General features: G+C 37.6%; 1 protein-coding gene and 1 long non-coding RNA gene across 3 annotated transcripts in view; one reads left to right on the top strand and one right to left on the bottom strand.

The window, feature by feature from the left end:
- LOC145998496 (prostatic acid phosphatase-like) overlaps nt 1-8732 on the top strand; it is a 58790-nt gene extending 50058 nt beyond the window's left edge. For both annotated transcript variants that reach the window (XM_083134917.1, XM_083134916.1), the window contains 2 exons: nt 5498-5712; nt 6864-8732. In XM_083134917.1, the coding sequence (XP_082991043.1) occupies nt 5498-5712; nt 6864-7025 (377 nt within the window). In that variant the 3' untranslated portion in view covers nt 7026-8732. The remainder of the gene's footprint in view (nt 1-5497; nt 5713-6863) is intronic.
- LOC145998498 (uncharacterized) lies at nt 7548-9822 on the bottom strand. Its single transcript, XR_014443322.1, has 2 exons — nt 9672-9822; nt 7548-7683 (listed from the first exon to the last, which is right to left on the bottom strand). It is a non-coding gene; the product is annotated as an uncharacterized LOC145998498 (long non-coding RNA).
- Between the last annotated feature and the right edge of the window lie 3303 nt (nt 9823-13125).

The following is a 13125-nucleotide window of genomic DNA, read 5'->3' as shown; positions in this document are numbered from 1 at the left end:
TTTCACATCAGACAGACACTTGAAAAAAAATGGGAATATAAACAAAATGTCCATCAGCTATTCATTGATTTCAAAACAGCATATGATTCGGTCAAAAGAGATAAATTATATAATATATTAGTAGAGTTTGGAATACCTAAGAAGCTATGCACCAGTGAAACAGAAAGTAAAATTCGTGTGGGTATTAATATGTCTGACAAATTTACAATTCATGATGGGTTAAAACAAGGAGATGCATTATCTCCATTGCTCTTTAATTTTGCCTTAGAATATGCTGTTAGGAAGGTAAAAGAAACTAAAGAAGGACTAAAATTAAATGGTGTGACTCAGTTGTTAGCATATGCAGATGATGTAGACTTACTGGGGGATGATGTGAATACAATTAAGAATAATGCTAAAATATTTTTCAAAACTGCTAAAGAGATAGGTTTGGAAGTTAACAAAGAGAAAACTAAATATATGTTTACAGGGGGAAACCAATTGTTAGGTAATAATCAAAATCTAATTATTGGTAACAACTCGTTTGAACCAGTTTCAAAATTCTTAGGAGTAATATTAACAAATGAAAATTATATTAAAGAGGAAATAAAAAGTAGGCTTAATTCAGGAAATGCATGTTACTTCTCTCTTCATAAACTTTTGTTTTCTCGTTTAATATCTAAGAAACTAAAAGTTAAAATATACAAAACAGTAATTTTGCGTGTAGTATTATATGGATGTGAAACTTGGTCCCTTACATTGAAAGAGGAACATAAATTGAGAGTATTTGAAAATAAGATCCTTAGGAAAATATTTGGACCTAAAAGGGATGAGGAGACAGGTGAGTGGAGAAGGTTACATAATTTAGAACTACATAATTTGTATTCATGTCCAGATATTATTAGAATGATTAAATCAAGAAGACTTAGGTGGGCAGGCCATGTGGCACGAATGGGAGAGGAAAGAGGAGTTTACAGGATTCTTGTTGGGAAACCTGATGGTAAGAGACCTGTAGGAAGGCCAAGACGAAGATGGAGGGAAAACGTTGAGATGGACCTAAGGGAAATCGGTAGGGATGGAAAAGAGTATATAGAACTTGCTCAAGATAGGGAAAGATGGAAGGCCTGTGTTGCTGCAGCCATGAACCTTCGGGTTTAAGAAGGCTAGAGAGTTAGTTAGTTAGTTAGTTAAAAGTATTTTAATTTTGTTACTAGTTACTTGATAAAGTGAGTTACACTTACCATTACTCAAAGTAGCCATTACTTCCAAAATAATCTGCCTTAAAAATATTGGCCAATATCTGTACATAGGTATTCACAGTGCAAAATAATCTAACACAGTTATTTTTAGTGGTTATTACGAGGGGCATGTAAAAAAAAAAAGAGCCGATTGATTATTACAGAGAATAAAATCAAGCGAGAAAATTTTTATTTTGATGCTATACAAGTGCATACCCTGGAAATTTTTCTCCATAGTCACAATGATGCTCCAAGTTTACATAGACCCTCTGTGTAGAAATCTGCCGCCTGGGATCTCAGCCAGTCGAGAACTGATGTCTTGAGAACTTCACTATCATCAAAACGTTGCGAAGCAAGCCCCTTTTTCAGATGAAGGAACAGAAAGTAATCACTTGGGGCAAGATCAGGACTGTATGGTGGGTGATTAAAACGTTCCCATTGGAATTTTTGAATTGTTGCAACAGTACGGTCAGCTGTGTGTGGGCGGGCATTGTCATGAATAAGCAGAATTCCAGACCGTAACATTCCTCTTTGCCGGTTTTGGATGGCATGTCTCAGATTAGACAGTCCTTGGCAATACACATCTACTGTGATGCTTGGTCCCGGTTCCAAGAGGATTACACCTTTGTGGTCCCAAAATACGGTTGCCATGATTTTGCGATGTGATGATGTTTGCATGAATTTCTTCAGTTTCGGTGACCCCATTGCATGGATTGCTGCTTCGACTCACCAGTGATGTACAATATCCAGGTTTCGTCTCCAGTCCAGGGTAGCTACGATTTTTTGATTATGAAATTCCCTGACTTTTCCAGGTTTTCCAGACCAGAAATAAAATTTTCCAGATATGTTTGTCGTCATGATTTTTGCTTTTGAACCTCATGTTTTTCAATTAAATGTGCAGGCACATTAATTATTATGAATATGAATATACACATTTGTTAGCTGAAAATTTACCAAGTGATTAATATAATGCTATTCAATGAAAAAATAACTAACTATTGTACTCCTCATTTTCACTAAGTCATTACAATTAAGGTGGTGTAAAAAAATCAATAAAAAAATGTGGCATATATCCAAGCTTTACAATGTAACCTGTATACAACCTCAATTAGTCTATATCAATACAAATTAGAAACAACAGAAAATTAGGTCATGTACCATTAGAAAATATGCAATAATGATTATATTTTTTAATTTATTGAAAATAGTACATACTACGGAAATTCAGAACTTCAATGGGGCCGGTGACCAACCATACACCTAAAAAAAATATATACGCGGGCCATACTTTGGAATCAAATATCTCCATTATTTGAGTTTTCCACATGCTGGAACCAATTTTATATTACGGAAAACATCGAAATCTGTCTTTTAAAAGGTAACAGAACAGTTCTGAATGTTTTAAGGTTTTTTGTTTCAAATTTTCCTAGCAGGAAGACTAATTATCATAGAATTTTGGCAATCATTGTGGCACGAAATTTGGACCTTCCTTAAAATAATGAGCACTATTTGGATTCGAAAAAAGTTATTTATGTTGAAAAAAACCTTCAAAATGACCTTACTCAATCATACACGCTTCCCACGGACAAGGTATTCTCCGGTTGACAAGCGACAGTAAGTATCGTAAACTAGTGGGAATGAATGTAGAAATAAATCGAAACCTTAGTAGAGTGCATTCAGTGTCTTTATTTTAATTCTAAGACAACCAAACCTGACATTCCTAACATAACCACAAAAGCATATATTCACAAAATCTTAAGTAATAGCTAAAACTCTGCAGTATGTGTTAACAGACATAAACCGAAATCAAACCATGTGAAAGTTGCATTTGTAGCATGATGAAATCGTAATAAAACAAAAGGAACTTGGGCTCATTTTCACCACTTTTCAGCATAATTTCATTCTACACGCAAACAATACGTAAAATTACTATCGGCATGAAACCAACATTCCTAACCTAACAACGATGTGTGACCAGCTTACGTTTAATGCCTCTATTTCGCACCAGTTCTTAAAAAATAAATTCGTTCTACATGCACAAAACACGTACATATTCGAATAATGACGTCACTGATACTGCATAAAATCACTAATTTCTCGGGTGTAACAAATCTCCGCAATGTAAAAACTACGACAACGAGCAAATAAACTAGTTGATCAGGTTGCTTCTGAACGGGTTGCAAGCGAAGGACTCAAATTCACAGAAAGGGTTCACGGGGGGAAAGAAGTAGTGAGTCCCTTTGTTTTCACTCGGCGTCCGCACCCGTCCAGTGTGACGTCTACCACAGCCAGTTACGTGAAATTCTGCTCTTCAAGCTTCATTGCAGATCCAAAACCAATGAACTGTCCGAACACCAACCTGCTCTGCTTCATGTAAAAAAAGAGAAAAAAGCTAAAGCAACATTTTTTCCGCAAGAAATTCTGAGGATGGCTGGTGCGTAGGTTTCGTCTTGAGTAGCTTGTTCTCTAAGGAAAAATCTCACACCTCTCCAAATTCCGGTCTTGAACAGGTTCACACGAATGAGTCGCAAAATGAACGGATCCAAGAACCTAGATCCGAGTGAATAAATATAGAATTGAAATGCGAAGGAACCATAATTTTGTACATAACAGACTAGAAGTCATAATGACGAGAGGAACAAGTTTCTGAACTGAATCTTTTGGGGGGACTGGAATCACAAGAACCGAATTCGGAAGTGGAAATGAACAGTTCGTTCATTTTGTAACTGGTTTTCCTGCAACTCCAAAATGCACGTAAATTCCAGAAAATATGCAAAATTCCCTGACTATTCCCTGACTTTTCCCTGACCATCCAAATTCCCTGACTTTTCCCTGTTTTCCAGGTTTTCCAGTCGCGTAGCAACCCTGCAGTCACTATGTGAGAAAACAAGTCATTCCCATCCTTCTCCCAGCAGATCAAAAAATTATGTGCTGATTTCATTCTTTCATCTTTGTGAGTGTTTGTCAACATTTTTGGCACCCACCTCACACACAGTTTGCGATAACCCAGATTGTCCGTTACAATTAGGTGCAATGTTTTATCAGACACTTCAGGAAACTCCTTGCCTAGATCAGTAATGGTGAACCGGCGATTGGATTGCACTTTCTCATTAAAACGCACAAGGTCATCCATCTGAACACTAGGTCTACCGCTCCATTCATCATCATGAACATTTGAACACCCTTCCCGAAATGCACGGCACCATTGTCTTACCTTTCCTTCACTCATTACTGTTGGACCGTAAATGGAATATAATTCCCGATGAATGTCAGCTGCACTCAGTCCTTTTGCATTGAGAAATCTAATTACCAACCTCACCTTGCATTTGGTGGGATTTTCTATTACAGCAGCCATTTCAACTTATTGCTACTCGCACATACGCACCACCACACTTAGAAATATACCTCTGTTGCAGGCACAGAATACTAAAGCATGCTTCCATGCACACGAAGCTTTGTCAGTGTTGCCAGTCCCAAGTAAAAAAAATTATCGACCCTCTTTTTTGACATGTGCCTCATATTTTATTTTATCTGCGACGTTTCGTTCTGGTTTCCCAGAACTTTCTCAAGCTACACTAAGATATTCATACAAAAACACAACCTCACATGGCTAGTCACTCTACACTTCTAAAGAATGAATGTGTGTCCTTATTTCCTCCTAGGTAGAAGTGTAGAGTGACTAGCCATGTGAGGTTGTGTTTTTGTATGTATAATAGTTTTTCTTGTATGTACGCATTGCTTGCATTGTAGAATTATTTTCCTGTAGTTTACAGTTATTACAAGCATAAGAAAACAGTTTTTCGTTGTGACATTTCAGGAGAACACACGCTCCCTTCATCAGACATTTATTTTCATTTTGATTAAAGATACAGTTATAACAATGGTTAGCGTTATTGTTATATTTGTATCTTTAGTCAAAATGAAAATAAATGTCTGATGAAGGGAGTATGTGTTCTCCTGAAATGTCACAACGAAAAACTGTTTTCTTATGCTTGTAATAATCGTAAACTACAGGAAAATAATTTGTATGTATATCTTAGTGTAGCTTGAGAAAGTTCTGGGAAACCAGAATGAAACATTGCAGATAAAATAAAATAATAACCACTAAAAATAACTGTGTTAGATTATTTTGCATCTATAAAAAGTTGTTATGCAAACCTTTAAGAAGAAGATAGGTATTCACTCAGTTCTAAATTAAATTTGTTTCACTAATGTTAGTTTGGTTTTCTCTCTTTGTGTATTTATTGCCAATTCTTTGTAAAAAAAAATGATGATTTCAGGGCCGTTCATCAGCTACATGGTTCGCAACATGGAGGCAAAGGCTAAAGGGACCATGAAGCCACCAGAGAGGAAACTGTTCTTGTTTTCTGGTCACGACACTACGATAGCCAGCATTCTGTGTTCCCTTGGCCTGTTCCCACATAAACTGCCAGGGTATGGGGCCTCGTTTATTGCAGAGTTGTACAAAGAGGAGTCAAATCAAGACACTCTTGAGGTACAGTAAAATACATGATGGTTTGAAAGGGTTTGCAGTAACACTTTTTTGTTAACCAATTAAATTGATGACTAACATATATTTCATCGTAGTCTGTGTCCCATCATTTTAGGCTATTTGGTGGTGAGTGAGTGTATGTGTGTGCATGCATGAGATCATGAAGCAGTAGCACTAGAGCCAAATGTATAATCCTTGTGGGTGCAGTAAAGTTCCACAGAAGTGGGCATGTGAGAGACCAAAACAGTCATTACCATTACATTTAGAAAGAAAGACTATCTATATTAGAAATAAGATTCCAATTTATTATCCTATTGGTGGTTCAAATATCATGGACCTTTCCTGGCATGCACAAAAGAAAACAGCACAATTAACAACAATGTGTCAACAGGAAACACAAGGCCATAAGAGGCAGAGTAAATATTCGTCGAGTGCAACAGTTATCTTTGTGGGATAGCATATATTATTGTATTTTAGGGATTCATTTTTAAGAAAGTTGTTTGTAACTAAAATCTGGAGAAAGAAGTCTAGTATAGTAAATTCTGGAATCTCAAATAGACTTGCAGTACTATAGAATTATCGCAAATATCTGAACAACAATAAAAGCAAAACATAGATGGTGATTCATAGCGAAAAGAATCACAATTTAAATCTTTATTCAAATCATGAATTAAATCAACCTGATTTAAATCAAACAACTTTGTCCTTTTATAAACTCTGAATGAGCATTCTTCGTACTGATGCAACTTTACAGTAAAGCATTTTGGGGTGTAAGGGGTACCTTCCACTTAGGTGCCCAAAAGTCAACCTCACTTCCACATAGTACACCCTGGACTGAAGACTAACGAGGCTCTGGTGACTGGCACTATGGCCAGTATAATTTTTTTTGTTGTCTTGTTCTTTGTCCTTGTGTGTACTGAGTGCCCGTTTACAGCCTCAGCTTTTAACAGAAGTCAGAAGATTTTAAGATTTTTAGTTATGCAACGTTACAGTTGTTATTTGTAATGATAAGGGGCTGGCCCCCGTATAATGTGAAGGGACCAAATAGCCTAAGTGCTGACGCACCCAAAATTTTAAATTCAAATTCAAACTCAAACAGTAAAGCATTTTCTTCATACCCTCAGTTGTTCATGTTTATTTTTCTCCTTTTACAGTTCTACTACGTTAAAGAAGTTGGCGAGGAAGCTATTGAACTGAACATACCCAACTGTACATCACCCTGCTACCTCACAAAATTCATGGAAATTGTTGAAGACATTCTGCCACATGATATAAAAACGAAGTGCAAAGAGGAAAGTGCGATTGCAGCTGAATGAATTTGATTCCTCCTAATTTATATTCTTATGGTGCTTACCAATCACCCACATGACCACTAAAATGATATCCAGTTTTTAGCACTGGTTCTGCAACTGGTAATGATCTCAAGTAGACTTCAAAATCAATTATGCAGTTCCATCTTTCACAAAGCATAATTTAATTTACAAGGAAACAAAATTGATGCTTATTAAATATTAAACATTAGACATTAAAACATTTAATGCCATTTGGCAGTTTTTAGGGGACTTATTCTGCACTGATGAGCATAGAAAAAACATGTCCGAGTTTGTATAAGAAAAGCTTAGTATAGTCCGTGTGTTTACTTCGTTAACGTCCAAGAACTGAAGAAAGCCGCCACCACGAACGTGGGTGGGATTAAACAGCAGGCAAGTTGTTATCGTCCAATCACACTCAACCTTCAGCCAATGGGCGCATCTGTTATTCAGCTTGTCTAATCCACGTGGAGTCTTAGTCACATGACTGCTGATATGCTGTTGCTGTAGTGTCAATTTGATGTTTGCAATGTGGAAACCTTTCTCCTTTCACAGCTGGAGAGTAGATGTGGCAATACTGTGCGTTGACTGTGATTGTTGTAGCTGGTGAGCACGCTCCGTCGACTCCAAAGCCAGCCGGTCATTAACGAAGCTAGCACATCGACTATAGAAAAAATTAAAGGCAATTCACATTCTGTGATCTAAATCAAACATACTCTGTATGAATGAGATTGTTTAGTTACTGTTTTGTCATGTTTTTCGGTGAAACAGGATTACACAGAGAGGGTGTAACTTAAGCAATTCCGTGTTCTTGGAATTTGAAAATGATTTGAAACAATGTGTGCATGCACAAAAGGACAATGAATAATATCCAAGTAACATTACATGCTACTACCTTCCTCCAATTAATGTATTAATGTAAATGGTTGAATATCACACAAAAATACCAGAGTTGAACAGTGAAAATGTCGGTCATGTCCAACATCCAAGAGGATAAGTTGACAAAACTACTACTAAATACAGATATTTGGAGCAATTATTCATACAGAATTAGTTACTTCTAAAATAAGATAGAAACCAAAAATATTTTCTGTAATTAGAGACAAAGAGTGGCCAAATATTGTTTGAACTTAATCTGTTGATCAGAAAGAGGTGGACCTTCATTTCTAAAGGCAGTGACTGTGTACACATCGCTCAATCTGTTTTAAATGCCTCTTTGTTATTTGACATTTTCTTAACCTTTAGGCAACAGATGGGATATATATAGACTTCATGCATATTTCCATTGAGGATGGATGGAATTATTATATATAGCCCAGTGCCATGTGGCAGCAAGTAACGTGCCATTTCTTGAAAACTACACACAATATTTCAATTCTGTCTTTTTCGTTCATTAGTATGCACATGAAGATATGACATACTCGAATTGCAAAAAATATATACTATTATTAACAAGCATAGCTTAAAATAGTCCTTTGTTACCACCTTGTAATAATGTGGGATAGATTTATAAAAAAGGCTAAAACTCCTAAACCAATGTTTGTTTGTTTTTTTCTGAAAAAATAAATCAATTTACATGTAACAATGTGCAAAAAGCAACAATTTAACAACATGAGACAATTAGGGGTCCAGGGGTACAAGAGAGCAAAGGCCCAAGTTCAAAATTACCACACCATGTGGCACCATGAGACAGCAATTAATACACCATTTCTTGAAAACTACACGTGATATTTCAGTTAGCATATGTATAAAGGTACGACATTGTTACTATTGAAATTCCTGTTTTTTCCCGTAAGCTGGCAACAATACATTGTTATTATTTTTTTGCACAAGAAGTATTAGCCTGTTTCCTACCACTTTGCATAGTGGTAGTAATGTTCAACTGCTACATACTCGTACTACCTTTTTTTCACTCTCTTGGGTCTATTGTAGGAGGCACGGGAGCATGCTGTATGCCAGCATGCTCCTGTGCATTTTTTAAAATTCAATTTTCTTCTTCTTAATTTAACACTCACTATTGGGAGGCACAATGTATAAAATTTACGTCCCTTAAAAGCCGTGTCTTTAAGAAAGAAACAAAACAGCTTTCATCTCTGTATGACTATTAGTTCTCAAGTTATGATCTTTTCAGTACTTCACGGCAAGTTTGAAAAGCGCGCGCTTAAAAAGGTCCCATCTGCAGAGAGTTCATTGGTTAGATACTCAAGTTAACTTGAAAGGTCAGATAATAAATTACATAATAGGTGCATTTAATGTCTTTGTAAACGAGAAATAAGATTTTTAAAAACCCATAATATACTTTTGAAAGTCTGAATTATCTTGAGAAGCAAAAATGGACTCCTTTGCAAAGGAATAAACTTAATACTCTGATAGCTACATAAAAAATGAACTATTAGAAGGGAAATTGTTATTTTGTGTAGTAAAGTGTGGTTTTCAAAATATAATTTAGGGTTATATTCACCATTTTAACACCGAAATGCCATTTTATCTATCACTTTTGATCCCGAAATGTACACAGTTTTTGTACCAAAACCTTGTTCTTTTATTCACCATAAATATGTGGGTCTAGTAGTAGTTCACTATACCCAAGCTTCTTTAATTATATCACATGAATGCAAATCACTAATTAAAAATAATAGTTTCTCTACTTACCCTAATGGCTCGAGGACAGAGAGTGAGCTGCATTTGACTTCAATATAACCCATACATTGTCACATCTCATGTTGGTTGCTCTACATCTGATGACATGGTCACGGATTTCTCTTGCTTTCATATTATCACAGAACTTCAGGATTTCTAGAGCTTCCTCAAAGGACTGTGGTTCCTTGTTGGTGTAATACATAAACCTGCAAGCAAATATTACAATCACATATAAGCAATGCATATACTAAATATTTGCTAATAATATGTAGCTAACAAACTTATTTTCACATGTAACGGTAAAAAGGTAAAGTGCTTAGCTTAGCTTAGCACCACACCATGAAGGCGTATAGGGAGTGTTAGGGTAATGCCCCACACTTTCTTGATCCCGTCATGAGTGGGGGTGATGTGATCAGCACCATGCCCCTGACTGCCTTTACCCCCCAAGGTTTCCCCCAGGTACCAATGTCATTCGACGCTGGGTGGGCACCGGGGCCGCTTCCAACGTTAGAAAAGTTCCCGGATTTGAACCGGCCAAACATGCCCTTTTTTTTCTACCTACCTTTTTCCTGACATTAAGCATACATTATGTTATAATAATAAACAAATATATTGCATATATTGAAACTAATTGTGGAATTACAATTTTTGCAATCCATGTATAATTACTTAGAGAGTCGTATTGGTGACCCTCTGTACAACTACAAGTTGTTTGCTAATAATTCTGTGCAGTTTACAGGTGTTCCATAACTCATAAGAATATGTACGTTGTTCTAAAAAATCTATATAATAGCTACTTTAATAAACTTCTTATATGCACTGGTTCGTTCAGTGTGCTGCATGGGTTACGGCAATTCCTTTCTGGGAGGCAGTTCACCGAAGCTCGCTCACCAAAAGGAGTCGTTCAAAGGAACTACGAGGCAACGGAGCATGCTCTCAAACGAGGCAGTTCCTTTTAGAAAGGCAGTTCACTGGAGCTTGCTCGTTGAAGGAGTTGCTCACAGGAGGAGCTACCATACCAACACAGCTCAAAGTTGGTGGAGGAGACTGCTTCTGGAGTGGGTGAAAAGAATTAGAGGGGAGGAATCCACCTTCGTGTCTGAATTGAAGAGCACATAAACCGCTAAAGGAAACAATGTAACGACAAACCGAGGTTCGGGAACTGCTTTCAGGGTGGGGGTTGGGGGTAAATTAAAATATATTTCAATGGATAATTGAACCTTAGCAGACAAAAAGTCCTCATCAGAAAGTCGAAGGCAAGCCTGAACAAAGCGGTGGTTAATAAATGAAAACTTGGACAAGTTTTATTCTCCCCTTTCCAAAAATGAATTCCTACCCCTTGTTGTCACAGTGCATTACAGCACCTGGTGATAGAGGAGGGAAAATAATTGTAAATATTTTAAACATGGACATCCGCTGTATTTTTGCACGAAATGGCAAACAAGGTATTTCCCCAAGGTGTCAAATGAGGCATATTTTCTCCCAAAGTAGTATAATTTAACAAAAACTTCAGTTTGTAGTTAGCATGCACCTGTAACGCCCTTCTAATAATTAACATAAATTGAGATTGAAATGAAATTATAAGTGTAAAATGTAGAAATTTTAGGTTGAAATTTATGTTTATGGGTGGCCGTTGCCCCTCCCCACCTTTCCACGGTCAAACAAACACCCATAAGAGAATGGAAGAAAGGACGCTAAACCTTGGACTACAAAGAATAGCATTCATTGTATTTTTCAAGCTCTCTCTGCCTCTCGACCCCACTTTTACTTTATGATAATGGAAGAGCATGGAAACGGAACGTTGTCGAAAGTTTGATATGATGACGTTCTATCTGTCAAGTTCCTTCTACAGTTCCTTGCAATGCAAGTTGCGAAAACATGCCACAGAAAGGGTTAGAGGTGAATTACTTGCCCATCCCTCCCTCATTGTTGAGCTTCTGCGGGATTGCTGTAAAGTAAACAGAGTTGCACGCATAGCTATGCGGAAAACTGCCACTATCAACAATCAGCAACAAAAGACGGGACCTCGCTCTCTCTCTCTCTCTCTCTCTCTCTCTCTCTCGCAGGTTCTTAGGAGTGAGTCATCGACTGGGAGAGTTGGCAACATACAAGCAAAGCTCACAACTCCTGAGGAACTACCACAGGTCATAGCAGTTCCTTTTCGGGAGGCAGTTCACCGGAGCTCGCTCACTCAAGCAGCAATTCAAAGGAACGACGAACACCTCTTGATGTTGGTTTTGTGCAGCTGAAGTGAACGGGGTGGGGGAGGACTTGCTGGAGTTAGCTTGAGTGAAAAGGATTAGGGGAGAAGGAACTCCGCTTACTACTCCACTTCCCACAAGAAAACCAGAGAATATAACAGTAACAAAACAGAAAACACGATCACTCTCTCTTGCAGCTGGAACTGCCGGGCAGTTGACAACGTACACGCAAAGCTCACGACTCCTGGAACGAGGAACTACCAGAGAGGATCTGCTCGTTCACTTCGAAGGAGCGAGTAGTTCACAGTTCCCAAGAGGGAGTCGTTCAAAAGGAACGAACAACCCATCACTAGTGTGCTGCAGAGTCTGGAATCGCTGGCTTCCAGGCATCCTTTAACAGCTCGTGTTTCGATCACAAGTATAGTTCTGCTGGGTCCACCGTCACATGGGCATCCGGGAAACGATGCAGCTGATGCTGGCACCAAGTCTGCCGATGCAGATGGCGACATTTTCATCCACAAGGACCTACAGAATGTTTTCGTGGCACCCTTCTTGACACATGGTGGGAAGAGTGGGGTGAGGTAACAGGCAACAAGCTTCACCCTTTCAAGTCCACCATTTGTGCATGGTGTTACTCATACCATTCTTTCCCAAAAGAAGAAGTCATCTTAACTAGGTTTCAAATCAGACTCATCTGAAACATCGTCATTTGCACCCTCCACTGTGCTGTGTCTGTAATGTTGTTTTAAATGTTCGGCACACCCTTCTCGAATGTGGCAATTTTAATTTCCTCAGAAAAAGTTGTAATCTTCTCTGCTCTTTATCATGATGTTAGGAGATGATGAGGGTATTTTAGTTAATGCTTTTAGCTTTGTGTGAAGAATGGGCCTTGTCCACTGTCTATGAGAATGTTTTCTAAGTGTTCCTTACCATTTTCATATGTTGTGTATGTCCTGTGCAAGTTCCTTTAGAACATGCATTTTTAACATTTCTCAAGGGGATTTTTACACCACTTTTCTAACTCTCCAGTAAATATTTTAGGTAAGGGGATTTTTACCTGTATACAGTGAAGGGTGCAAAATGGCCATATGTGCAGACACACCCAAAAATTTGAATTCATCATAATCATTATGATTTAATATTAATGATTTGTCCCCAGAGTAATGCATATCAAATTTCAAATGATGTGAATTGTAGACATATATGTATACACAATTATTTGTAATAGAAAGGTAACAACATGTTAGTAAATATAGCTATCGTGG

The sequence above is a fragment of the Lepisma saccharinum genome, chromosome 14 (assembly GCF_977018435.1).
Source record: "Lepisma saccharinum chromosome 14, izLepSacc3.1, whole genome shotgun sequence".
NCBI lineage: Eukaryota > Metazoa > Arthropoda > Insecta > Zygentoma > Lepismatidae > Lepisma > Lepisma saccharinum.
The sequence above is the reverse complement of the archived record's forward strand: the minus strand, read 5'-3'. Positions and strand labels throughout refer to the sequence as shown.